The sequence below is a fragment of the Gymnogyps californianus genome, chromosome 3 (assembly GCF_018139145.2).
Source record: "Gymnogyps californianus isolate 813 chromosome 3, ASM1813914v2, whole genome shotgun sequence".
Taxonomy (NCBI): Eukaryota; Metazoa; Chordata; class Aves; order Accipitriformes; family Cathartidae; genus Gymnogyps; species Gymnogyps californianus.
The window spans coordinates 124,407,666-124,432,417 of NC_059473.1; the positions used below are offsets into that span (position 1 = coordinate 124,407,666).

The 24,752-nt window shown below is 53.7% G+C and overlaps 2 protein-coding genes across 2 annotated transcripts; both read right to left on the bottom strand.

Annotated features, from left to right (window-relative positions):
- Window positions 1-1,002: 1,002 nt before the first annotated feature.
- Window positions 1,003-15,779, bottom strand: FDFT1 (farnesyl-diphosphate farnesyltransferase 1). Its single transcript, XM_050893618.1, has 8 exons — window positions 15,678-15,779; window positions 14,275-14,372; window positions 8,912-9,095; window positions 6,315-6,443; window positions 5,688-5,879; window positions 4,460-4,636; window positions 4,045-4,197; window positions 1,003-2,796 (listed from the first exon to the last, which is right to left on the bottom strand). The coding sequence occupies exons 1-8, from the start codon at window positions 15,777-15,779 to the stop codon at window positions 2,575-2,577; spliced, it is 1,257 nt and encodes a 418-aa protein (XP_050749575.1). The 3' UTR covers window positions 1,003-2,574.
- A 546-nt stretch (window positions 15,780-16,325) lies between these two features.
- On the bottom strand, window positions 16,326-24,081 carry NEIL2 (nei like DNA glycosylase 2). Its single transcript, XM_050894372.1, is given in 5 exon segments — window positions 16,326-18,173; window positions 18,627-18,823; window positions 19,880-19,884; window positions 21,504-21,694; window positions 24,027-24,081. Coding segments are annotated over 4 exon segments (657 nt in total). The 5' UTR covers window positions 21,642-21,694; window positions 24,027-24,081; the 3' UTR covers window positions 16,326-17,856.
- Between the last annotated feature and the right edge of the window lie 671 nt (window positions 24,082-24,752).

Sequence of the window (24,752 nt, forward strand, 5' to 3'; positions counted from 1 at the left end):
TTGGTGTGGTGCTTTGGGACTGCGGGCGCTGAACGCTGAGCAGAGGTGAGGGATGTTCCCCAGGTCTGCTGCAGGGACCTCATGGAGACGTTTGGAGGTATCTCGCTAACTAACTTGCACACAATTGAAGCTTTTTTTTTTTGAGCTGCAGGCATTAAGGAAGAAGAAAAAACCTTATTTTTGTTACTGGGGAGAGGTATAATAGCTGTGTAGGAGGAATCATGTGATTTGCCAACACTAATATAGCGAAAGAGCTTTTTTTTTTTTTTTTTAATTTTAAAGCACAAAGTTTATTGCTGAGCTGAGGCTACAGGCCTGAAATGCGTGAAGCAGGCTCTCCCTTGCACTGTAAAATAGCCCCTTACCTCTGCTTACTCAGACACCAGTGAGACAGAGCTGTGGTGTATATGATTGAAACAACTGTGCCAATAAATGATTTCTCCGGTGTCTTGTCTCCTGGCCTTTGGTTGCTTCTGCTTGACTTCAAACCACCTCAAGCTATTCTCCTGTTGTTCCGTGCATTGTGGAAGCCAGGTGAGACCCTTCTGTCTTCACGCAAGCACGGTCAGTCCCAGCCCTGGCCTCTGGCCATACTGGTGACAGTGTGACTTGTGCCGACTCCTGAGCAGCCCCTGGGCATTGCCTGCTCGTGGTGATGGGGAAGGTGCTTCAACACGGACCAGAGTGCAGCCAGGACTGCCCCCAGCATCTCTGCACACTGGCACGGAGGGTGCGTGGGGAGAGCATGCCCGCAGCCCAGGGCTGTGCCACCACTCCTGCTGCCTGCAGTGCAAGGTCCATTAAAAGTTTATTTACTGACCTTTAGCTGTCTCTCACCCTGGTTAAAAATCTTCCTTCGGGTCTGGCACACACCCCTTTAACTGTGATGCCCGTGAGTGACAGCAAGGAAGCATCGGCATTTCATCTGAGCTGAGGGCTTGTAACTTGTGGCATGGTGGGGAATTACCAACGTAAAAGAAATGACAGCTAAAGAAAATTATCTTTTTTTTTTTCCCAAAGAAAACTTTAATTTCAACAAGACAGGAAGCTGCACAAAGAGAGCTACCACAAGATTTTTTTGAACAACAGCTTAAAACTATCTACATTGGTACTTGTGGAGTAGGGGTCCTCCCTCTGAGTAACAGTGGCCACATGGGCTTGGCCTTGCAAAGGCCACCGAACCATACCTGGTAGACTTAGCTCTGTCCTGCACCAGGATGCAGGCTGCCCTCCCCTTCACAAAGGCAAAGCAGCATTCGGGGGTGATAGGGACCATGAAAACAAAAATCCACCCCAGGAAAACAGGACTTGCCTTTGAAGCATTGTTTCTTCTCACCCAAGCTCTTCCCAGGAGGAAGATGGCCCACCTGTATGTCCAGCCTGATGTATTTCAAAACAGCAGTAGAAGCCTCTTCCAGTTTGCACATCAGTCTAACCCAAAGCAGCATCCTAAGCTAGAGCCAAGTGGGCCAGGGAAACCTGCCCTGGCCATCTCCTCAGTGGCTCAAGCCTTCCCAGCCTGCGGCAGGGATCACCGCTGCCTTTCAGGGTGGCCGATGCACCAAGGCCCCCAAAAAAGCATCCCACAAGGGACGGCGTGGTACAAACCCTCACTCTACTGCCTTGCTGAGGCACCTGGCGCTGCCGTGATGGTGCTGCTCTGCCACAGCCACCCATCCCCTCGGGCTGAAGAAGTGGTGCAGAGCCCAGACCCCACAGCAGAGTCGGGCACAGGGTTATTAGCTCAGGGCCATGCAAGCAGCTCCCTTCTCCTCTGAACCACCCCCCCAGCTGCTAAAACACAAAGCTTTGCAAGTGCAGGGTCCACATCTGCTAGAGGGCAGGGAGCTGCGATAGATGGCTTTCAGCTGGGGGCACATTAAAGTGGACAGAGCATCCCACCTCCAACTTTATTTAACATTAAAAGGGCTTGTTTCAAGCCTAGCAGCCTCCTTCAGCACAACAATAGAAATGTGAAGGTTGCCTCTGCCTGTTTCCAGGCTGCAGGATGTCAACCAGCCTGGGCTGAGGGCCAGAAGGCAGCCAGAGCTTTTTCCCTGGATAAGGAAGCACGTTCCTCTCCTGGCTGAAGTAGTGTCCTTCCAGTGCAGAGCAGGCACCGGAGGCGATGGGGAACAGGCTGCCTGAGAAAGGGAGGCAAAACCCAAAAGGTTTTGCTCAGCTCTGAGCTGGAAAGGCGTCTCCTCTCAAGCAAGAAAAGAGGCAACTGGAGTTTCTATTTAAAACCATCCTAACCAAAAAAAAAAAAAAATTCAGGTAAACCATCCAACAGGAAAGAAGGGAAAAAAAAAAAAAATATTCAACCCCAAACAGTAAGACTCCGATTAGCGTTTGTAACCATCCAAGCAGACGGCAAGGGAGGCGAGGAGCGGAGTCCGGCAACACCACACCGTCGCCCCGGGGCTGCAGCTCACCAGCGTCCCGTCCTCGTCACCGTCCCAGGCCCCGCAGCACCCCGGTGCCCGGCCATCCCCACCGGCAGGGGACGAGGAGCCTCCTGCCCATCCGCTGCCCATCCGCCAACCATCTCTCCCCCCGCCTGCCCGCTGCCCATCAGTTTTCGCCCGCCTGGACGTACTCCTCGGTGGCTTTGGAGATGGTGCTCAGGTACTGCCAGCTCAGGGCGGCCAGGAGCATGGCGCATGACAGGTAGATGGGGGAGTAGTGGTGGCGTGATGCCATGGGGCCGCTGGGCAAGCTCATGGCGCGGATGGAGGCGATGACCTGCTGCGTCTTGTTGGATGACGGGTCCGTGCTTGGGATCTTCTGGTAGATCTGGGGAGGGGGGGAAGGAAGGAGGAGTTACGGTTCTCACCCGAGGTTGAGGAGACAAACGGGACCACCGGGTGGAAGAGGAAGCCTTTAGGGCCACCATGTCCTCAAGAGCAACCTCAGTGGTGGACTGCCATGGAGCAAGGACCAGCTGCAAGGGATGCCTGGATGGGGCCAGGGCCCATTTCCCTTGAGAAGTGCATTAAGCCAAGCAGCCTCTTCAGGGCACCCCATGATGGGAGACGGACCGCACGGCCTCAGACACAATCCCTCAACCACAAGTGGTGTTGCTGGGAACCAGCGGTTCTCGCGCCCAGCAATCCCCACTCATTGCCAGTGTGCTGCAGCCAACCCCAAACCAGTGAGGACACCCCAGTGTGACCAGCAGCCGGTGTGACTGCCAGGAAATGGCCACCTCCACCAGATAACCCCATGGTCTTTGGTGTTCTCTTTTCGTGGTCTGCAAACCCGATGGTCTTGGAGATACTTGTCTGCATGAGTCTTAGGGAGGCATGCACAAGCAGAAACCCTCTTCTGGGCTAAGGTGCTGAGGTGTCACTGTCCCTTGCCGTGGGGTTGGCCAGCCCACAAAGGGAGCTCTAATAACCCATGGTTTGGGGTCTCTCTGGTGCAGAAGTAATGTCTTTTTATTCAGCTGCCCTCGCTGGATTTGTTTTTTGGGGTTGGGTTTTTTTTTCCCCATGTAACCACCCACCAGCTGATCCTCCACGTGAGCTTTTAACCTCCATAGTACCCTGAAGTCGGGAGCCCCACTGCTTTAACCACCTGTGAAGAGCTGCCCTTATTTACCGTTGGCCATGGAGCGCAAGGAAACAACCACCACATCATGCTGCCAGCTGCAACTACAGACATAGAGAAAACAAGACTGCTCGCTGGAGCAGCCCATGGGGGGGATGACGCAGAAGTGTGTTGTGAGAAAGGTCCTCTGTGCCTGCTCAGCCCAGGGGAAGCCCTGCACCGTGACAGCTGACTCCTCTGGTTCTCCACCAGAAGGACGGCAGGACTTCAGTCTCTACCTCTCAACACAGGCACAGACCAAGGGTACATTTGAGGGAACACATCAAGCACCCAGTTTGGTCCAGGCCAAAACCACATCAGGGTCACTGTTCCCTGCCATCACTGAACTAAGAGATGTAAAGAATGAACGGATACACAAGTCTTCCCAATTCCACACCAGGAATGAGGATGGGAACAGCCAGAAATTACTCAAAGCAAAACTGCTCAACCTACCTCTTCCACATACTGGTACATGATGGCTTTGACAGCTTGTATGTTTGTGGCATCCATCATGAGAGTGACGGCTTGTCCCTTCCGGATCTTCACGACACCCCTGAACACCTGCTTGTTGTTATAGCAGGCAGCCAACGTGGCAATAGCCATCACCTAAGGAGAAACACCAAGAGGCCTTACCGCATTGCAAGGACCTTGCCAAGGGAGTAACCTTGGCCCTAGTGAAATCGATGGCAAAACACTCTGGAGGGAAGCCACAACCTCACCGACAGCAGAAACGGCAGGTACCAGGAAAGAAGGAAGAGATGGAGAATAAAACAGGCTTGTACTGACATGACATATAATCCCCCCATACCTCCAACTTCTCATCAGCCGGGCTGCAGACAATGAGGAACCACTTGAAAACATAACTCACCTGGGGGATAGCGCAGAAGTTGAAGACACTTTGGTTTTTCAGGCGGGATAAGTACGTGAGGACATCAGGGACATGGTGGAGGGCGTTGGTGATGAGCTCATTCAGACACTGGACAGCCATATCGATGTTCTCTGGTTTGGCAAGATCCGAGAGCTTCTTTGCGTATCTGCTCCAAACCTAAACATCAAGATAAGGATTCACAAGTTGGAGGGTACATTCATGCTGTAAGACAGACATCAGTACCAGCGTGAGGTCTGGGAGAGCACCACGAACCACCAGAGACCCATGAAAGCCTTGAAGGATTGGGGCTTACTAGGCTAAAGAAAAGAAGGGCAGGCAGGCTGCGGAGACATGACAGTGGCCTTTGCATACACAAAGGGGTTGCAAAGAAGAAGGATACAACTCATCTCCACATCTTCTCTAGGCAGGGCAAGGAAAAGACGCCTCACACATCAGGCTGACATCAAGAAACGCTCTATGAGACAGGTGAGCCACGTGGAAAAGGGAGAGAAAAATTCTTGGAGGGCCTCAAGAAGAGCAGACAAGCATCTGTCAGGCACAGGCAGAGCTGATCCTGCCTTTGGGAACAGGCTAGGTACCCTCTCAAGATCTTACCCACTCTTATTCTCCCTCATTCCTAGAACCAACGTAACAGAGAGGGGACAAAGCTGCCCAACAAGTTCTTGGCAGCGCGGGGAGGCATCACCTCACCCCCACATCTGTACCCAGACGGCTGTAGGTAGATGTGGAACTTCTCAGCCAGCCGTCATTAGAAGAACTGTTATTATCAAGAAGATGTACGACCCACAGGAGCGATCTTATGCAGCACAGCTTTACTGTAGGGTCTTAATAAAATTAAAGCAGACCGTCAAGTCTCTCCTGTTAACTTTAAATCAAAGGGACATGAGAGACACTACAATTTTAGCTGTGCACCTTCTGCTATGTACCCTGTAACGCATTCCCAAGGCAGGTGTCCTGGGAAGCATGGCCCGTTGGCTACATCCATTACAGGTCTTGGCCAGAAGTATGAAAGATTGTCAAGGGACACCAACAAACGGTGGGAAAAACCCTGGCTTTGGGGATTTCAAAGGAAATTCCAGCAGGAACCCTTCTAACGAGAGGATGCGACTCACTGTATCAGAGCAGCAACAACAGTACCTTCAGTCTTAGTGCATTTCCCACAGAGGCACAGCACAAACGCTTGCCCCAAGGCAGCGTTTTCCCTCACCTCTCTGGGCCAGAACTCCCTTCCCTCCAGCTGGTCCTCCAGATAGTCACGGATGATGTTGGTTTTCTGCAGGAAGAGGCCCATGGAGTTGGCCAGCTCCGTGTCCTGCCCGACGATAGGATCTTCTAGCTCTGATGCAGAGAAGAGACGGGAAAGTCCTATCCCCACCAACCCAGCAACGTAGTGACAATACTGCGAGGCACCGAGAGGGGAAGGGGCAGGAAAAAAAAAAACAAGATAAAAGGAGCAGTTACAAAGAGCTGCCTATTTGCCACAGCGAGTTTTACAAAAGCGATGCTCAGGAGGCAATTGACAGTACGCTTTCTTCAAGTTCTCACGGCCCTCCCTGGGATGTCTCAGCTTTCCCATGCCCAGTAAACACCTCACCAAGGATGTCCTACCATCCAAAGGGACATCCAAACACGTGCTGGTGGGCAACACCAACAATCCATGCCATCTTCCTGTTACCCACAGGACCAGCCGTCTCTCAAAAGCCTTCCCAAGCCCGCACAGCCTCCCTCATCCAGCTGAACCCTCTTCCCACAGGGATGCTCTGTCTCCTCTTTCCACAGAGACAAGGTGGACCCTACTCACGTTCAGTCCACTCCTCTGTCCGGGCTGACTTACCTTATCCCACTCATGCTGAGAGTCCACCTTCTTCTCCAAGAACTCCGCCATCCCGACTCCCATTTTGTGGCAAATATCCGAAATCACATCCTGGTAGACCTTTGACAGGTTCCTGAACTCCATAGAGATCTGCAGCACAAACCGCCACAAGGAAAAAAAAAAAAAAAAGACAGTGTTAGGAAAAAAAAAGCAAAGCTCAACATTTATTAAGAAATCAGAAAAACACTGTTTACCAGGCTCTTATCCCGCTGTGGCTGGAGATCTAGGACAACTCCCACAACCAGATTTGTTTCAAGGCCCTTAAAGCACAGGCTCAGTCTGTTCTCAGTCTAAACGGTATGGTCTCTGGCAGTAGATCAGACACAGCAATATCTTTGGGAAGGCTCTGTGGCCTTGGACTGGTATCACCTGGGAGTTGCAGGACAAAACTATCTACGCTTGGTGCACAGAGTTGTTTTTTTTGTAATTTGTGAGAGCACTACCATCATGCCAGCCTTGGGAAAAAGACAGGGGAGGTTTCTGGTGCTCTGTTCTCCCGAGCCCTCTCCAGCTCTGGCTCTGCAGGGCACATTTTGCACAACTAGAAAGGCATCAAGCAACGGAGAAAGTGTGAAATCCTTCTTCTGCATGTCCAATAACATGATTCAGTGACTCAATCGCTCTCACACTGAAAAAAAAAAAATTAAAAAGCGCATCCTCTCCTTCCCAAAACTGTGGGGCATCACATTTTATTGTGCTGAGCTTTATCCTCCATCAGTGGGTAACTACAGCCAGCCCAGGGTGTGTGTCCAAGAAGGACAGCGGTCTGAACGATTACAGCTCAGACACCACCGCAGATCCAGGCTCTCCTCCTGACTCTATCCACGGCTGCCGGTGTGTCCTTGCCCTGTGTCTCAGTCTGTCTGTAAAATAAGCATATCAACTCTCCTTCTGTCTCAATGGCTTCAATCCACTACACAGAGAAGCACGACCTGTGAGTACACCTCTACCAAGTATTATTAAAATCATACCTGAACATGAACTCAGATTGCCCGAGTAACACATACACACCAAGAGAGAACAACAAAGTGCCATAAACACCTTCTCAAAAGCTTTTCTAAAGTACCAAGCCATTGGCATACCTACCATATCTCTATCACTATACATGAAGAATCCCCTAACACGACCGTCTCCTACAGCGCACGCCCCTCCCAGATAGGGCACAGTCACTGTTATCCCAAGGCTGAGCATCAGAATTTACAATACACCTCAGTTTTCCAAACAATTATCCCATTCCCACTGCTAGGGAAAGCCCTATAAGGGTAGAATAAATTTAAAATGGTAAAAAGCCGAACAAAACAGAACTTCCTCAGAAAATGAAATGCTCCTCACTATAACTGTTATACTTTTTCTTAAACAGAGCTTGGAAAAAACCTAAAAAATAAACCCAGCTATTCTCGATCAATGTGAGCAACAGCGAAACTGCAGCATCCACCAAGGGCCGGTCCTTGTGCCCTCACCAAAACCAGACGTCTGTATCCCCACTCAGCAGAGCCCAGCCTTGCCTTCCAGCCACAGCATCTCTTTTGGCTGTAAGCTTGATGGATCCCCTCTGGGACGACCGGCCAGATGGGTTCCCCGTTCCACTCTGTAACACGGCACTGGGAGATACCGCATCTCGGTGCAGCAAAGCTCCATCATCCCGTTGCTTCTACTGGGGCTGAAACCTGGCAGGAGCCCAGGACGAGCATCGTGATTTCACCTCTTGCTGCCTGCCATCCTGAGCACCTACAGCACAGAGTCAAGGTCCTACAGCCACATCTGCACTTTAAGCATGGACTCAATCACCTGCAGCTACCCCATCAGCACGGCCCCTGCTGCGCTTCTGACCCCAAGCAATCCCCAGGCAGAGCTCGGGAGGTAGCGTGGGCCAGAAACCACTTCTCAAGGACAGTCTGGGATGCAACCACACTGTTCTGGATGCTGAGAGGAGTTTAATGGCTTGGACATGGCCAGATTTTCTCGACTGGCCTCCAGGTCAGAGAAGAAGCTCTGCTTTAGCTTGCTAGTGGAGATGCAGACTGTCTGTGGCTACTTCTTGGAAGGATCCTTAGAGCAGTAAGACTTTGGGCGATACTGTTACTAACAATGAGGGTGCTTTTTATCTTATATGCATGTCAAAGATCTGCAGACAGACTCCTGTAGCTCTAGAGCAGAGCTTGCAGGGCTGCTGCAAACACTGGTCCATCCATAAGCCAGATGCCAGACAAGCTTTCCTCTTCTCCCCATCTGGTAGGGGTCACAGGATACCCAAGCCAGGCAACAAATCCAAACCGCTCTCCACAAGGCGATGGTCGTTTACTCTTCCAACAAGGGAGGCAAAAAGCCACTTTTTAGAACTGGCACTCTTCCACAGCCAGACTACCTCCGGCTCATATAGACAGTTGCACAACGTTTGGGTTTCTCACTCCAGCTCTGCATCCAGCCCCACGTGCAGGTGATGTAGCTCTTCGGAAGAGCTATGGGCTCACCAGGGACTGAACGAGCTCAGGTGTAATGTGGAGAGACAACCATGCACACAAAGGTGACACAAGGCAGCTGAAGCAAGGATGCCTTACCGTTGGGAAGTCCTCGAGCACCTGCCGGTCCCTCTCCTTGCTCTCCATGTACTTCCACTCTGGTTGATACAGATAGGAGTGAAACTCGTGCAGCATCGGGACCTTTACATCTAAGCTGATGGTCATGTCATCCTCTATAGTGTCCAGGGCACGGAGAACTAGGTAGAATATGCAGACGGCATGCCTGGGGGTCGGAGGGGGGGGGAGAAAAAACAATCATGCCTTACTTGGGATTGCCTATTAGGCAGGACAAACAGTTTAGATTAACCACACAGCCTTTGGCACAGGTGCCTCCAGCTCAACACGACACGCACTGGCACTGCCAGGTCGTTGATGCCTTGGAAGATACAAGCACTTCCAGCACAATTTCGCTTTCACGTTTCAAGCGATACGGTACTTCAGCCACTGAGAAGAGAAAGCGGTGATGTGAAAACCTTCCCAGCCCCCACCGTTGTATCCCAGTGTCTCCTACAGTTTGGAAACCAGCCTTGGTCAAGGGATGCCCACGTCCAATCCCTCTTCCATCAAATCATAGAATGGTTTGGGTTGGAAGGGACCTTTAAAGGTCATCTAGTCCAACCCCTCTGCAATGAGCAGGGACATCTTCAACTAGATCCAGGGTGTCAGCTTCCCCAGCCCTCATCTGGGGACCGTGGCTGTCCCCTGCAGTGCAGGAACGTAAAATAAATGCGTTAGAAACGTGCTGCTCAAATCCCAGGGTCACAGGAGCAGGTTAGGAATGGAAAGCACCAACAGCAGCGCTTCCCACCTACCTTGCTCATCATCTCCTCAAACCTCCACTCTGAGCAACAGAGGTGCCTCCGCACAAACTCCCCATGGGCTGACGGCTGCGAAAGCTGCGGCACGCCCGAGCTGGGTTAGGAAACCCAGGTTTTTCCCTTCACGCAGAGAACTACAGCACGGCTTCTGGCTTTCTAAGATGCGCATCGGGGAAGGGACGGGCCTGTAAGGTCTCCCTGGGCAGGGCAGGGCACTGCCAGATCCAACCCTGCAAGCAAGATCCAACCCTGCCAGCAAGGCCAGCACTCCGTAGGACCCAGAGGACAGAGCCTGAGGTCACCTTACTGGAAAAAGCAAATGCAAAATAAGGAAGGGGAAAAAAGCAGGCATACTTTTCCTATCACTTCCCCTTCTCTGCACCCAGCACCCTTTTATCCTGTTTGGGGGAGAACAAGAGGGTCCCTTACTGTGCAACAGGAACATTAGGACTGGCAGACAGAGCCAAAAACGCCCTGTATTTTATATCTCCATGCACAAGACACTGGAGACAGCCCAAGTGTCCCAGCACGCCAGCGGAAAGGTGCTGGAGAACCGCTTCCCCTCCTGGACCCACTGCCCCTGCCTTCCCCACTCGGGCTCCACATTTCTGCAGCTGAAGCGAAAAAAAGTCCTGATGGCAAGAAATACCGGCTCTGACTCCAGGATTTATATAAAATAATCCCTTAGCTCTAAATGAGCACACTGATATATCAAGGAGATGAGGCGTTTATTACTTGTTTGACAAATGGAAATTAGCTTGGACTGCTTAAGCGCTAATTACTAGGTGAAAGCGTTGCTCTCCTGGGATGACAACATGCAAGCGGTGATTAAGCAGCCAGGGAAAACTGCCTGGCACTTAGAGCCAATACTGATAAATTTGGCATTTTTTTTCCTTAATTGAAAGGTATTTAATACCTCCGTCAAACCACGCATCTGAGCGGTCAGAGCAGCGCTCTCGTGCCCTCCTGTTCCTTTGCGTGACTGAGTTATTCCATTTCAACCAGGCTGCAAACGTTCATCTGACATGATGCAAGGGCCCAGGACTCCTACCCGCCTTCAGCGGCAACTTCCACCGGCAGCAACCAAGAAAGGCAGAGCAAAACCTGAAAAGCCATCCCAGAAGCACCTCTCACACTGACACCGTGCCAAGGAAAGAGCTAGCAATAACTCCGGAGCCCAGCATAGTTAAAACACTTATTTAACCCCACTTCTGCATCCAAACCTTAACTGCATCCCTAGCTTCCATCAGATGCTGAATTTAGCTCCATGGCGATTTGGGCAAATCAAAGGAAGAAATTTTTTACGATGAGGGTGGTGAAACACCGGCACAGGTTGCCCAGAGAGGTGGTAGATGCCCCGTCCCTGCAAACATTCCAGGTCAGGTTGGACGGGGCTCTGAGCAACCTGATCGAGTTGAAGATGTCCCTGCCCATGGCAGGGGGGTTGGACTAGATGACCTTTAAAGGTCCCTTCCAACCCAAACCATTCTATGATTCTATGAAACATAAGATCACAAAAACAACTACACAGTGAGCGTGGTCTGCCTGCAGCAGCTCCCCGTTTCTCTGCAGGGTGCCCAGGCACCATGGTCCCAGCTGGGCTCCAACCTGAGATCCATGGGGATGACAGGGGCCAACCAAAGCCACGCAGTCTTCACCAGAAAACATGCGTAACAGTGCTGGGAAGAGGACGCTCCGGCGTTACCTCCCCTTTGCACAACTGGAAGTGCCCACTTCCGAAGACCAAGCCCAGCTTCATCTCAGGGCTCAAACTCCAGCCCTGTCCTAGGCACAGCTCCCACCTTCCCAGGTGAGGAGGTCTCCTTTCTCCGTGCCACCACGTTCACCCTCTGCCAGCACAAGGCTGGTCCTCTCCACAAAGCAGCTGAATCTGCAGGAATTGATCCTGAGGGGTCCCAGGGACAGGCAGGACCACAGGCAGCAGGGGAAGGCAGGAGCATCCCTCTCCTCCTCTCCACCAGCAGGACAGGAGTTACGATGTTGGCTCAGCTGCCGATGAAGCTGCAGTTTTGAGCCTCCCACCTGCCAAGAAAACACCCTAACCATGGAGCTATGGGCTGGACATGGGCCTGGCCAGAAAAACATACAGTTTAGGGGCCAAAAAAAAAAAGCAGGAAGAAAGCAAACATTTTAGCTCAACTCCCTGTGCACTAGCCTGGGGAGCATCGCTCCAAGCACGCATCCATTTTCCACCAAGCTCTCCATTTTCCACCAGTCCTTGGGGGGATGCACGGAAACTCTCCCGGGAGCAGGGATGCGAACCAGGGAGCAAGAGCTTCACGCTTCCCCAGCCTTCAAACGAGGAGATTTCACTCCAAAGGAGTCGCAAACAAAGTGGCGGCAGGGGAGGGGACCGGGCTGTGGCGTAGCACACCGCGCTTGGGAGCAGATGCCAGGCAGTGCTGCGTTTCTCAGCATGGCGTGGTTGTTTTAATGCTTGAACCCTACACCACCAGCTCTTTCAACCACCGAGCGCAGAGGCAAATATTAAACAGTCTGTAACCACAGGGGTTCAGTTTAACCCCCTAATGGGGTTAACGTCAATGAAAGCACTTTGACGTGATCCAGCAAAACTAATTCCTTCGGTAAGCTTGCTGCTCTGCCTATTTCTATATTCTGCCTATTTTGCATTTCCCTCTTTTGTCCCTAAACTCTTCAGCGGAGCTACTGTGCTTTGAAAATTAGTTTCTTCTGATCCATTACAGAGCCAGCTGTAATTCAGCAGCAATCCCTGCGAAGCCGTAGGTTGTAAAGATCCGGCAATAGCATTTTTAGGATGCCAGGCAGAAGTTTCTGTGCCCTGACGGTAGGGAGCCTTCCTGATCCGAGCAAGCTGCAATGCAAGGATTAAAGAACAGAAAAGACAGACAAGACAGATAACTGCAGGAAGATCAAGGCAAGCACACTGCATACTGACACTGCTAACAGGTTTCAAGGTGTTTTATCGATTGGCTTTTTTTTTTCTTAATTTCTACATTAGCTAATATATCAAGCATGGAAAAAAAAGTTTAATTCTTGGCCCCACTCGTACCTTTCCACGCAACCCTGGCCAAGCCACTGAATTTCTTCGCATTTCCTGTAAAACAGGCTGCAGACGACCATTTCATAAATGCTGGATGACAGCTATGGGGCACCGTCCAAAATGCCAAACCAAGGCTCAGAAACCCAACAGATAACCCAGTGTTCAGGCTGACGCCTGCGACTGCTCGGCGGCGTTGCAACCGCAGCGTGAGACGTGTCTGGTGCAACCTACAGAAACCCCTAATTTTGACGATTAACCCAGTTTGGGATTAACTGGAGAGAGATCTACGTACTGAAATCAGTAATTACCGTATGCACATAAGGAATTATATAGAGCATATATATATATATATATGCACGGAGTCCCAGGCCAGCTGAGGTTTGCATCCTCTGTTACTATTACCATCTGAAGCTTTCCTGCACAGGTCAGCAAAATTTGTACAGCAAAAAATGAGCGTGCAGCAAGCCCCCTCCGACGCCTGTGCAGGGTTTGAGGCAGCTGCTTTCAAAAGCACCTTCCAGGCAGGGTCCAGACCCTCGGTCAGCCCCGGGTTTTTGCTCACCTCCTCCCACCAGCGGGCCCACGTCCCTCCGGCCAGCCCGAAGGCCAGCGCCAGCCTCGGCACTGCCAGGACACATTCCCAGGGTGTCACAAACAGCACAGGGCCAGGCGCCGTGTTTAACTGTCTGCTGGCTGAGAAGCTGCAGTGCCCGGGCCTGCTCGGCCAAGGAACGCAACCCGGGAGTCGGGGGGGGCCGTGCATTACAGCCAGCCAGCTCGGACGTGAAAAATCCCACATCCAGCTGCACGGGGCGGGGCTGCACCCAGCGTCTCCCCACCAGTTCAGCCCAGTTCCCTGGCGATCTGCTGCACGGGGACTGAAGGGGGAGCATTTCCCGCCAGCTCAGCTAAAGAAACACGGCATGTGGGGGCACTGCGTGGAGCACCTCCTGGCCAGCTCTGCCAGGGAGCCCCAGCGTTGGGGGCCCATTGCACCCGCCACCTCTCAAGGAATCCTAGTCTTGGGGGGGGGGGGAAGCATTGCACCCACCACCTCACGGGGAGCCCTAGCATTGTGGGGGGCATTGCACCCACCACATCCTGAGGAATCGTGGTCTTGGGGGGGGCGGGCATTGCAACCGTCACCTCCTGAGGAACCCTGGCATTGTGGGGGGCATTGCACCCACCACATCCTGAGGAATCATGGTCTTGGGGGGGGGCATTGCACCCACCACCTCCCGGGGAGCCCTGGCATTGTGGGGGGCATTGCACCCACCATGTCCCAAGAAATCCTGGGGGGGGGTGGTTGGCATTGCAACCGTCACCTCCTGAGGAGCTCTAGCATTGTGGGGGGCACTGCACCCACCATGTCCCAAGGAATCCTGGTCTTGCAAGGGGGAGCATTGCAACCGTCACCTCCCAGGGAGCCCTAGCATTGTGGGGGGCATTGCACCCACCACGTCCCAAGGAATCCTGGTCTTGGGGGGGGGGCATTGCAACCGTCACCTCCCAGCCACCCCGTCCCCCCCCTCCCCGCTCACCGCAGCTCTCCGTCCAGGGCCTGGATGACGGCGGCGAAGCTGCGGCTGGTCTGGTTGAGGTAGCGGTAGCAAGTGCGGAGGCCGCGTCCCAGCGAGTCCTGCGGGCAGAGCGGGGTGCAGGGGGGCGGCTGGAGGCGGGGGGCGACCGGCGGCGGGGTCGGGGGGTCGGGGGGGCACCGCGCTGCTGCGCCCTCCGCCCGCCGCCCCGCAGCCGCCCCAGCGCCCGGGGGGAGCCCCGCGGCGGGGAGAGGGCCAGCGTCCGCTTGAAGAGGGAGACGGCTTTGGTGCTGGCCGCCATGGGGGCGCGGCGGCGGGGGGCTGCGGCCCGCTCCGCCCCCCCCCCCCCCCCGGCCCGCCCGCCGCCCGCCCCCTTAACCCGCTCGGCGCCCGTTCCGTCCGAGCGCCGGGGCCGTGCACGGAAAGCACCCGGCCCTGAGCAATGCAGGCAGGGTACCGGCCCCGAGCAATGCACGGAAAGCCTGCAGCCGGTGCAAGGCACCGGGCCCGTGCGATACCCGGAGCCGTGCAATGTACGGGAAGCAGAAAGCCGGTGCAAAGCACCCGGGCCGTGCAATGCCCGCAGCCGCTGAGATGCACGCAAAGCACCCGGGCCGTGCAATGCCCGCAGCCGCTGAGATGCACGCAAAGCACCCGGGCCGTGCAATGCCCGCAGCCGCTGAGATGCACGCAAAGCACCCGGGCCGTGCAATGCCCGCAGCCGCTGAGATGCACGCAAAGCACCCGGGCCGTGCAATGCCCGCAGCCGCTGAGATGCACGCAAAGCACCCGGGCCGTGCAATGCCCGCAGCCGCTGAGATGCACGCAAAGCACCCGGGCCGTGCAATGCCCGCAGCCGGTGAGATGCACGCAAAGCACCCGGGCCGTGCAATGCACGCAAAGGCCGCACCGGTGCGGTGCATGGGATGCATGAAGCCGGTGCAAAGCACCCGGGCCGTGCAATGCCCTGCGTCAGTGCGATGCACGCGAAGCATCAGGACCGTGCATCGGTCGGAGTCGGTACCCTGCCTGCATTGCACCGGCTCCGAGCGATGCACGGTGAAGCCAGACCCGCTGCAATACATGGAAAGCCAGAAGCCGCTGCGATGCACCGGAGCCGGTGCGATAAATGAGAGGCCCGAACCGGTGCAACGCCCGGGAAGCACTAACACTGTGCAAGGCGCACAAAGCCGAGCCGGTGCTGCCTACGGGTAACACCGGGCCGGTGCTGCGGACGGCGACCGTGCAACGCTCACCCACGGTAACGCCGCAGCCGCGCAGGGAGATAACAGCCCCCTCCTCCTCCTCCTCCCGGCCCCCCCCCCCCCCCCCCCCCCCCCCCCCCCCCGCCCCCGACAGCGAAGCGCATCCCCCTCCCCCCCGTCATCGCATCCCGTCCCGCTCACCGGGTCGATCCGCGGCATGACGGCCCGGTAGCCGCCCATCTTAAACCGCAGCAGGTTGTAGATGTCCTCGGGGTGGCCCAGCCATTTCCTCAGCAGCTCCATGGGGGCCACGCTCATCCCCCCGCCGTCGCCGCCTGCTCCCGCCGCCCCCCCCGCCCCGCCCGGTGCTTAACCGGCGTCGGGGGGGGGGGGGGGAGGGGGGGGTGCCTCTGCCCCGCCCCTCCGCCAATCAGCTCGCTCGTCCCATCGCTCGGTGGGCCGGCGGGGCGCTTATTGGCCAAGGCGCGCTCGCACCAGGGGAACGCCAGCCAATAGGAAGGCGGCGAGGCTGGTGTGACGGCCGCCGGCCGGCGCTGACTGGCTAGCGGCACCTGTCACCACGCGCGCCGCGCCGGCGGAGCGGGAAGGAAGCGGGCGGCCCACGCGCGGCCCCGCCGCCACGGAGCGTCTCGGAGTCAGCCCCCACTCAGGCCCGTGGGGTCCCGGGGAAGGCACACCACCCTCCCCCCGCTCCCCCTGAGGTCACCTGCTCCGCTCCACCGCCCCTTTTCCCGCCCCGCCTTCCTCAGGCAGCCGCCGGGGGTGCAGCCAGGCCCTCCCTGCTTCAGACGTGGGGGGGGGGGCGGTTTATTTGTTTCAGTCCCCTTCTGTCCTTCTCCCTGGTGGCACTTCTCCTCTGGAGTCACCCTTCGCTCAGCAGGATGGTCCCAGCCTGCTGTGAGTCAGCACATGAGACCTCACCCGGCGACCTCCGCTAGCTCTGCCATCTGTCCCCCACAGATACCCAGCTGCTGCCTCATCCTTCCAGGTGTGAGGTTCAGCTTTTGGGGGGGTTCTTTTTTTTTGGGGCGGTTGTTTTCTTTGGTTTAGCAGGGCACTGAAAATACCATGCCTCGTGTCCAGGCCTTCGCTAACACCCTGCAGGACACGCTCAGAAGTGACATTAACTATCTTCTTTGGCACCATAACCCCATTAACTGGATTATTCAGCAGTCCCATAACCTGCAACCACTCAAGCGCGTTGCAGTTCACAGGGGAGAGGCTGTGCAAGTCTTGTTTGGGAAGCATTTAACTCCAGCATTCCCTGTTGATTTGCAATCCGCCTTTAGATCCGGTTCCCATGAAAGAGTTTTCCTGCTGAGCCACTCTTACACAGCTGAGAAAAGCTGTTGGTACATCATACTAAAGGGCAGCACCAAACACTGGAGTTTCCCTGGACACCTCAGTTTTTAACCAAGAAACTACCAGAAAAGACACACTGAGGTTAAGCTGAACATCACCAGTTCTAACTCCAGCTTTTATTTTTCACTCAAGTCAACAATCTATTGTTCGAGTAAACCCAGATCCAGGGAGAGAGGACAGCAACAGCTTCTGCCTACTGCATAGAGACACACAGCTCAACAAAGGAGGGACCACATCATCTCTATTTCCAAACCTTTCTGCTTTCAAGTTACCTTGGAGATCATGAGTTTTATGCAATCCCTGTCACAAGCATAGCATTTCTTTATTTTTACAGGGAGATCTGGAATTGGCAGCTTGCCACAAAACCGAAACCTGTGAGAGCAGAGATGAGCTCCCCCAAGCACTGCCGAGGTTTATTTTCTCCCCACGGAAGGAGGCAGCTGTTCCTGTAAGAGCTGACAGAGGGAACAGCCACTCACTTTTAACTACACCTAATCGCAGCCCAGCACACAGGTATTCAGCTACAAGCAGAGGCCGGATTATCTAATACTGAATTAATCAAGCTGTTTAGGCAGAAAGGGATAAACCTCTTTCTGCTAACTCCACCGTAAGGCATTGCTCCCGCACCAGGATCAAGGGATAGGGTCACTTCAGACCACAGTAATCACCCGCTCAACACCCTACGCTTTCCATTCACTGTAGTCTGAACAGGGTGACCAAGAGACCTCGGAACTAGTCAGACTATTTACGCTGTTGTGTCACCGTGACAAAAAGCGATAGACATGTACAACCACTTTCCTTTTTGCATCCAGAGGCATACAGTACTGCAGCGATTCCTGGAACCTCCACCGAGCACTTAACCCTGCCAGCTCACTGTCCCTAAGGAGCAAACTCAACAGCTTCAAAGAAACCATGAAGACCTTCTCAGGACAACTAAGAGCATGGTTCAGAGATGACCTAGACACCCTCCAGGACAGAAGGAACACAGAAAGCCAGGTCACTTGGTGACTGGGGAAGGATCCCCATCCCCTGACAGCACTGCAGGCTGGCACTGAGGACACCACCACGTAAGTCTCTTAAAGCCACCTGAAGGTCCAAGAGTTTCCTTCATCACTGCATGCCCGAGGGGACACTGCTCCTTCTGGTAGATCTGAGGGTGCAGCCCTTTGCCGTGCAGCTTGCTGTGCAGCCAGTCAGAGCTGAATTGAATGGCACAATCGAGCAGACGTTCCAGATCCGAGAGAGCCAAGAGAGAGCCGTGTGTTAACGGATGGATCTTGGCCAGGTACAAGATCTCATTCTTAATGATGTTCCCTGGAAATGGTCAGAAATAAGGAGACAATAAGGATATTTCTTATCAAGATGATGCAAGACCTATGGCTCCAATCTGTGACTTGTGCCTCAAGGATCACAGCTAGCAACACCATTCCCCATATCAGAGGTGGCATACAGCTGGGATTGGACTGGAAGATGTTCTCTTCCCACTACCCTTGAAGCAGACCTTCCTTTCTTCCACAAATACAAGCCAATGCATAGTTACGCATGCAAAGACAGTTCACTGTGCTCACGTGGTGCACTCAAGCATCTGAAGCCTGTGGCTACAGACTGCAAGCCTTGTCCTCAGCAAGATGACCACATACCCTCAGCTGGATCAACCAGAAGCCATAAGGCTAAGGAGTAAAAAGCTCAGACACACAGCTCCAGATCTGTAGACATCCCACCCACCTTCCTCCATTTCTTGCTCTGCCACTATGCCCTGGAACTCACCCAGCCCTGAAAAATATCTTTGGTCTAAGAGGGTGTAGCAGATGGGATTGGGTGTGCGGAGGGCATCCAGCGCCTGGCCACGGTGGAACTCCACAGACAGTATATCAGAAGTAGGATCAGCCCTCGGAGAGGAGCACCACTGCATTCGGCAGTTGTAGAAAACAAGGAAGCCTCCGCTCTCAAAGTGCAGAACCAGCCTGGGAGAAGCAGAGAAGTAGAAGTCTCTCGTCAGAAACATCCCTGAACCATTTGTTATATTCTGCTCTGGCTGAAGAAACTTGCACAGCAAGAGCAGAAAGAGACAGCAGCGTAGCAATAGAGTGAAAAGCTACTGGAAGGTGAGAAAAGAGCCTGTACGTGACATAAGCTTAGGGAGAAGCACACAGTGAGGCATCAGCCCTCGCACATGCCTACTCATTCTCACGAGAGCCAGGGAGACATCTTGAAGTACCAGTCCCCCAGGCCTCCTCAGGCAGGAGGACTGCCACAGTTCAAGCGGGAATCAAAGGCTGTACCCTAGCCCAGCTATTCCTTCCCTGCAGCTTATCACTACACTTGCTTGTGTGCACAGGGTCACAGCAGGCACTCCAACACAGCAGGCCACCATCTTAATACAAGGTAGCCTCTTTAATGATTTCAGCCAAGAAACTTGGTTGTGAACCCACACAACTTGTGGACTATTGTTCATTCTGCTGCCCTGTGGTCCCTAGCCGAGAGACAGCAGCAGGCAGGGAGATGTACCAGCATCTTAGCTCTCCCCAGCAGGCAAGGCGGATGACCAAGGGCTCCAGCAGCAGGGTCCACAAATCAGGGAAACCGATGCTGGAAGTAGCACACAAAACTGACTGTGTCTAAAACTACTTGTATAGAAATGAAGTAATCCCTCAAAAGATTGCAGGATGGGGGGGCACGGAGTGTGTCCCTACCAAGTATACCATGTACGCAGGGGCCAGACCCACCTTGTGCATTATTAACCACTCAGGCTAAACAGCTCACAAGAGCGGAGTCCACACTATCTTCCAGTATTTACCCCTTGTTCAGTACACTTCCAGTGGGACTTCGGACTACAGGCTGTGTCCTTGTTTTCAACGCCCTGCTGCCTGTAACAGCATCACTCCAGCCTGTGATTCCAGCTGCCCTAGACATATGCCTTTTATCCAAGGCTTTTTTAAAAACACATAATTGGGAGAAACTGGCATTTTCAGGGCATGATTCAGTCTGGCATCCTAAAATTTCTCTCTTTGAATAAAAACCGTAACTGAGCTGGTACCATGATCCCCAGGCTGGCAGGCAACATACATCCCACAAGTGCATTGTGGATTCCCTGGCTGAACACACCCCACACCCACTCATGCCATCTCTCATGCCTACTTATCTTAAGAACTATCAAAGAAAAGACAGGGTTAAGATCATCCCCACACAAATGTAGTTCGAGACAGAAGAGTGCCTCTCCAGAATGGGAGGCAGGGAGAAAGCACAGTTTGTGAGGACTCCACTAAATACCTGGGTATAGGGTCCTTCCAGTCCCCCCTCTTATTGGCTTTGTTTGCTCTTGAGAACTCATTTGCCCGAATGCTGCCAAACAAGCCAAAGTGGAAGCGCAGCCAGTTGCCCGGACCTTCTGCTGCATCTGGGACTTCAGATCTTGAATGCTGGAGTTCTTGCAGCTCCTCATCCCGGGGATGTGCCTGTGGAGCACAAACCTGTTCTAGCCCTCCCTGGGCAGGAGAACTTGCCCCACTAGCAGCCTCTCTTTGCAGCACTCCCTCTTCTGCAGTTGGTCCTAAGGGACCTTCAGCTGCCACAAATGCCAGGTACAAGTTCTTCCCATGAACCTGAGAAAAAAGGTGGGATGTACTGAGGATCCATATAACCTCTGGCTGTTTCCATACAAGTGACTATTTTCTACAACCTCTTTTAGATAGAAGGCACATCACCCCAGCATCTGAGCCATTCCCATCAGAGCTGCAGTCATCCTCTCAGCATCCCTTCTTTGTCTACATGACGCACAAGGTGTTTAGATGCCACTCCAGTGTGAAGCCCCCCCCAGAGGCTCCTGTCAGGCCAAAGAGACACACCAGGACAGACACTCAGGGTTTCAAAGTCTGTCATCACTGCTTCGCGTTTGCCTCCCCACTTTGTGCTGGCCTCAAGCATGTCAGGCTAAGGTGACTTAACTCAATGGTGGGTCTGAAGCCACAGGCTAGCCACAAATGACAGTTGAGCAGCTCACATCTGTGCCCCTAGCTGAGACTATCAGGTAATCAGAGGTGAGGCTGCACTAGCATTTGGTCAGTCAAGTCCAAGTCATCATCCGAGGGAAGTCAGGCAAGTGAAGTCCCCAGCAGGACTGACCCAGTGTAACTATCTCACAAGTGCATAGGCATTTCAACCTAGCCAGGTGAAACCCTGCTCTCTGGCATACGGGAAGCAACTGTGCAAGTTCACAGCTGAGGGAAACAAGGCTGCTGCTTCTGATATCCACATACTGAAGAAATCAACTCTCATCTTCTACAAACAGCCCTCATCAATTCCTTATCCCTTGAGAGGCACAGAACCAGTACATTAGCATGACTGACTCAAAACTGCAAATAATTCTGGGCACCTCCATGTCTAGCCACATCACTGCAACAGCCTCTCCTCACAGTAACCTTCATCCCAAACTTTGCAACACAGAGCAGTACTCCAAAATGGGCATTCACATCTCTTTGGCCACACGCACCCATTTTGTGGCTATAAACAAAGCCAATGGCCCACCTCCAACACAAGCTTGGTGTCATTCTTAGGTTATGCACCTTCTGTGACCCAGATGCAGGACAATGGCGGTTTGCCTCAGACTGGTCATGGACCACTAAGTTCATCTTTAGTACAGCTCACCTGGGAGTCCTGGAGCCTCAGGGCATTCAGGTCATTCACATTGATCTTTCAGCTGCTTCCCCCCACCTTGGCCACCACTTGTCCCACAAAAGGGGAGGTCAGCAGCTGGAACTTCCTCACCAATGGGCCCTCCGGCATCTCCAGCAGCTGTTGAGGGAATAGCAGGTCCTTCTCACGCTTGGTGCCCTAGGCTTGAAGGAAAGTTGCAACTCAGAAATGCACAAAACCAGTCAGAGGCTGAGCTCACCACAATCTCCTCACCCCCATTTTCCTCCTCAAGTCCCTGTGGCAAAGTCCATGAAGAGAAATAGGTTCCTTTCAGGCCCAGAGAGGTGGGGGAATTTCCAACCTTGGGGATATTTGTAATTCAATCAAATAAGGCCCTGAGCAACCTGCTCTAATGGTAATTTTCACCCCACAGGCAGGAATTTGGCCTGGGGATCTCCAGAAGTCCTTTCCTACCACAGGTTCTCCAGGAGTCAGAGGATCTTAAATTAGACTGTTTAGCATCTCTCTCCTCACCAAGAACAAGACCTCACCTAACTCCAACCATTCTCTGTTACAGTCTTGATGTCCTAGTACAAAGGATGACTGCAACCTTACATAGATATTAATGAACCAGAACCAGCGCAGGCCAGTGAGCCATCCTTTTCCTGATACAGCCACGAAGGCAAGCCCTGGTCCCTGCTCAGCCCTGGAGTTACCTCATCCCCTCCCCTTGCTTTACCAGCTGCTTGCCCCACTGAGTGCAATAGCATGGGGCCAGTTAGGGAGCATTCATACACTCTACCAGCAGCATCTGGGATCAGAATACTCTGGATGAGGGGGAGATGAAGCAGCACCATCCTACAGCATCCTGTAGCTCCCTCCAGGAAGTCACAGCAGTACATAAGGAGTTATTTCTGGCATGAAATGCCAGCCACATGTCACTTGCAGTTCTTCTGAGGACTTCTGCCAGGACTGGGTGTACAAGAAAGCAGGCTCCAGGACAAGGAAAGCACAGTTTGGCTTTCATCTCACAGTGCCAGTTCCCCCTGCAGACTAATCCCGGAGACCAGCACTCACCAGAGGCTCAGCTTCAAACTCCACAGCACTCGGTACAAGGCTCTGAAGCTACCTGGCACAGCTCTGAGATAGCTTGATGTGAAAATCAACAGCAATCTTGTGCATGGTCCCCCACCAGAAGAGGCATTCCCACCTCATCTAGCATCTCAGCTTCTCCACTGTCTGGGCTAGCTCAGATACAGCAGCCCATGGTTGTATCAGCTCAGAGAGACTGTAAAACCAAAGCCTTCAGTGCCACATGCTCCTGCCACAGCAAGGGGACATCCTTGTCCACTGAAGCTCTTAGCCCAGAAGAGGCATTTAAGCCAGCAGCCACCTCCACGGGGCTGTGAACAGCAGCGAGGTGCGGACATACCCTCAACAGGAGCAGGCAAGGCAGCATGGCTGTAAACGCCTTCATGTTCTGCAGGACAAACCAAAGCCCTTTTTGGAAGGCCTTAGGAGGAAAATGTTACCTGGATCCAAGATATGAAATTCAAAATATTATTTGTTCATACAAACTAGCTTTACCAGGAGTAAAAGACTGAGCTTTATTCCTGTGTCTCCTAGGGCATGGGATAATTATTCACAGGCCTGCTCCAGTTTCACCCAAAACAGCTGCATATTGTGTTCAGACTTTAGTCAAAAGCCAGTTGCAGATCAAGAGTCAGCTAAAGACAAGCTCCTGCTACCGAAGGCATCAGCAGCAACCTGGATCCCTGGGAGCAGCGTTTGGCTGCTGGACACAGGTCATCCAAGGGGTCTGCCCATGCCCCAGGGCCCTTTGGGTCTTCCTCCTGACTATCCAGGCACTGGCTTCATATCAGGCAGCATGGATTGAGCCCCAGGACAGCTCCCACAGCCCAGACCCCAAGGAAGCCCATCACCTGCAGAGCTGCACAGCTCCAGTTGCTGCTGATTCAGCTCACAGCAGGCTCGTTGTGAGACACTACAAGTGCTGAGCACTTTGTAAGGTTTTAATGCACACACTCCCCCAGCTGTAGCCACTCTGGACAGCAGAATAATGCTCCTCTTCAAGAGGAGAGCCTGCCCTTTCCCCCAGGGCATTAGAAGAACCAGCATCTGCTGTCTCTGGTCTCCTCCTTCTCTCCATGGACCTCCCTACTTTGCCTTTTCGCTCCAAACCTACTTCAGCCTCTTCCAAAATGCTTCCCCCCTCCAAGGAGGAAGAGGAGGATAACAAGCCCCAGCTCTCTGCAGGGCATGACACCCATCTCCCCAAGAGCATGACCATGGCACCCCAGAGCCTGTCCCAGCAAGCCACCTGAGCTGGTACCACTACAGGTCTGGGGCAGGGAGCCAGGCCTCCAGGAGAAATCCTCCCCATGTATGGGCTCATTTCCAGTCCTGGTGCTCAGACAGAAGCCAAGCACCCACACCGGGACATTACAAGGACAAGAGTGCCAAGTTCACCCACCTCAACCCAGCTTTACCTGCATACCCACACTGCCAGCTCACCTGCACCCAGGGATCGCAGCCCCACACGCCGCTGTGGAGGAAGCCCCACCGTGGCTTCACACCCCTGTACATGGCTCCTGCAGGGATTTCAAGGCACAGCCCTGACCCTCCACGTGCAATTGGGGGGGTACAGAGCTCCCCATCTTCTCACACTCAGCCAAGCATCAATTTGCACCTCTCCAAAACAACTGAGCCCAGAGTTTCCACCCCATTCTCCCCAGGGCAGGGGAGGCACCCATTGCGCTCCCCCAAACCCCATATTCCTGCATCCAGCCCTCAAGCCACTGCCCTTCCCAGGCCCACCCTACACATGCACCTGGGAAGCAGACCACACAGCCTTTCTCCCCTCCTTCCTTGCCCCCCTTCTGCTCCTCCATGCTCCAGAGCCCTTCCTCTGCCCTCAGTTCCCCTTCCAACACCCCCAGCCACCTCCCACAGCACCTCCACACTCTCCATGACCAACTTACCCACCCTCAACATCACCATCTGCACCCAAAACCCTTCCACCCATCCACTTTTATAGAGGAGGAGGACCCTCCCCCCCTAAATAGGAGGGGAGCTTCCCAATTGGCTGCTGGGGGAGGAAGGGGTGGGGTTTCAAGTTCTGGCTGTAGTCACCCCACCAGTTGCACCAGTGTCCAAGGACTGGTTGGACTGGGAAGGAGGCTGGGCGCCCTGAAAGGAAGGTTGGGTGCTTGTAGGAGAGCTGTGCTCAGGCACCTCCAC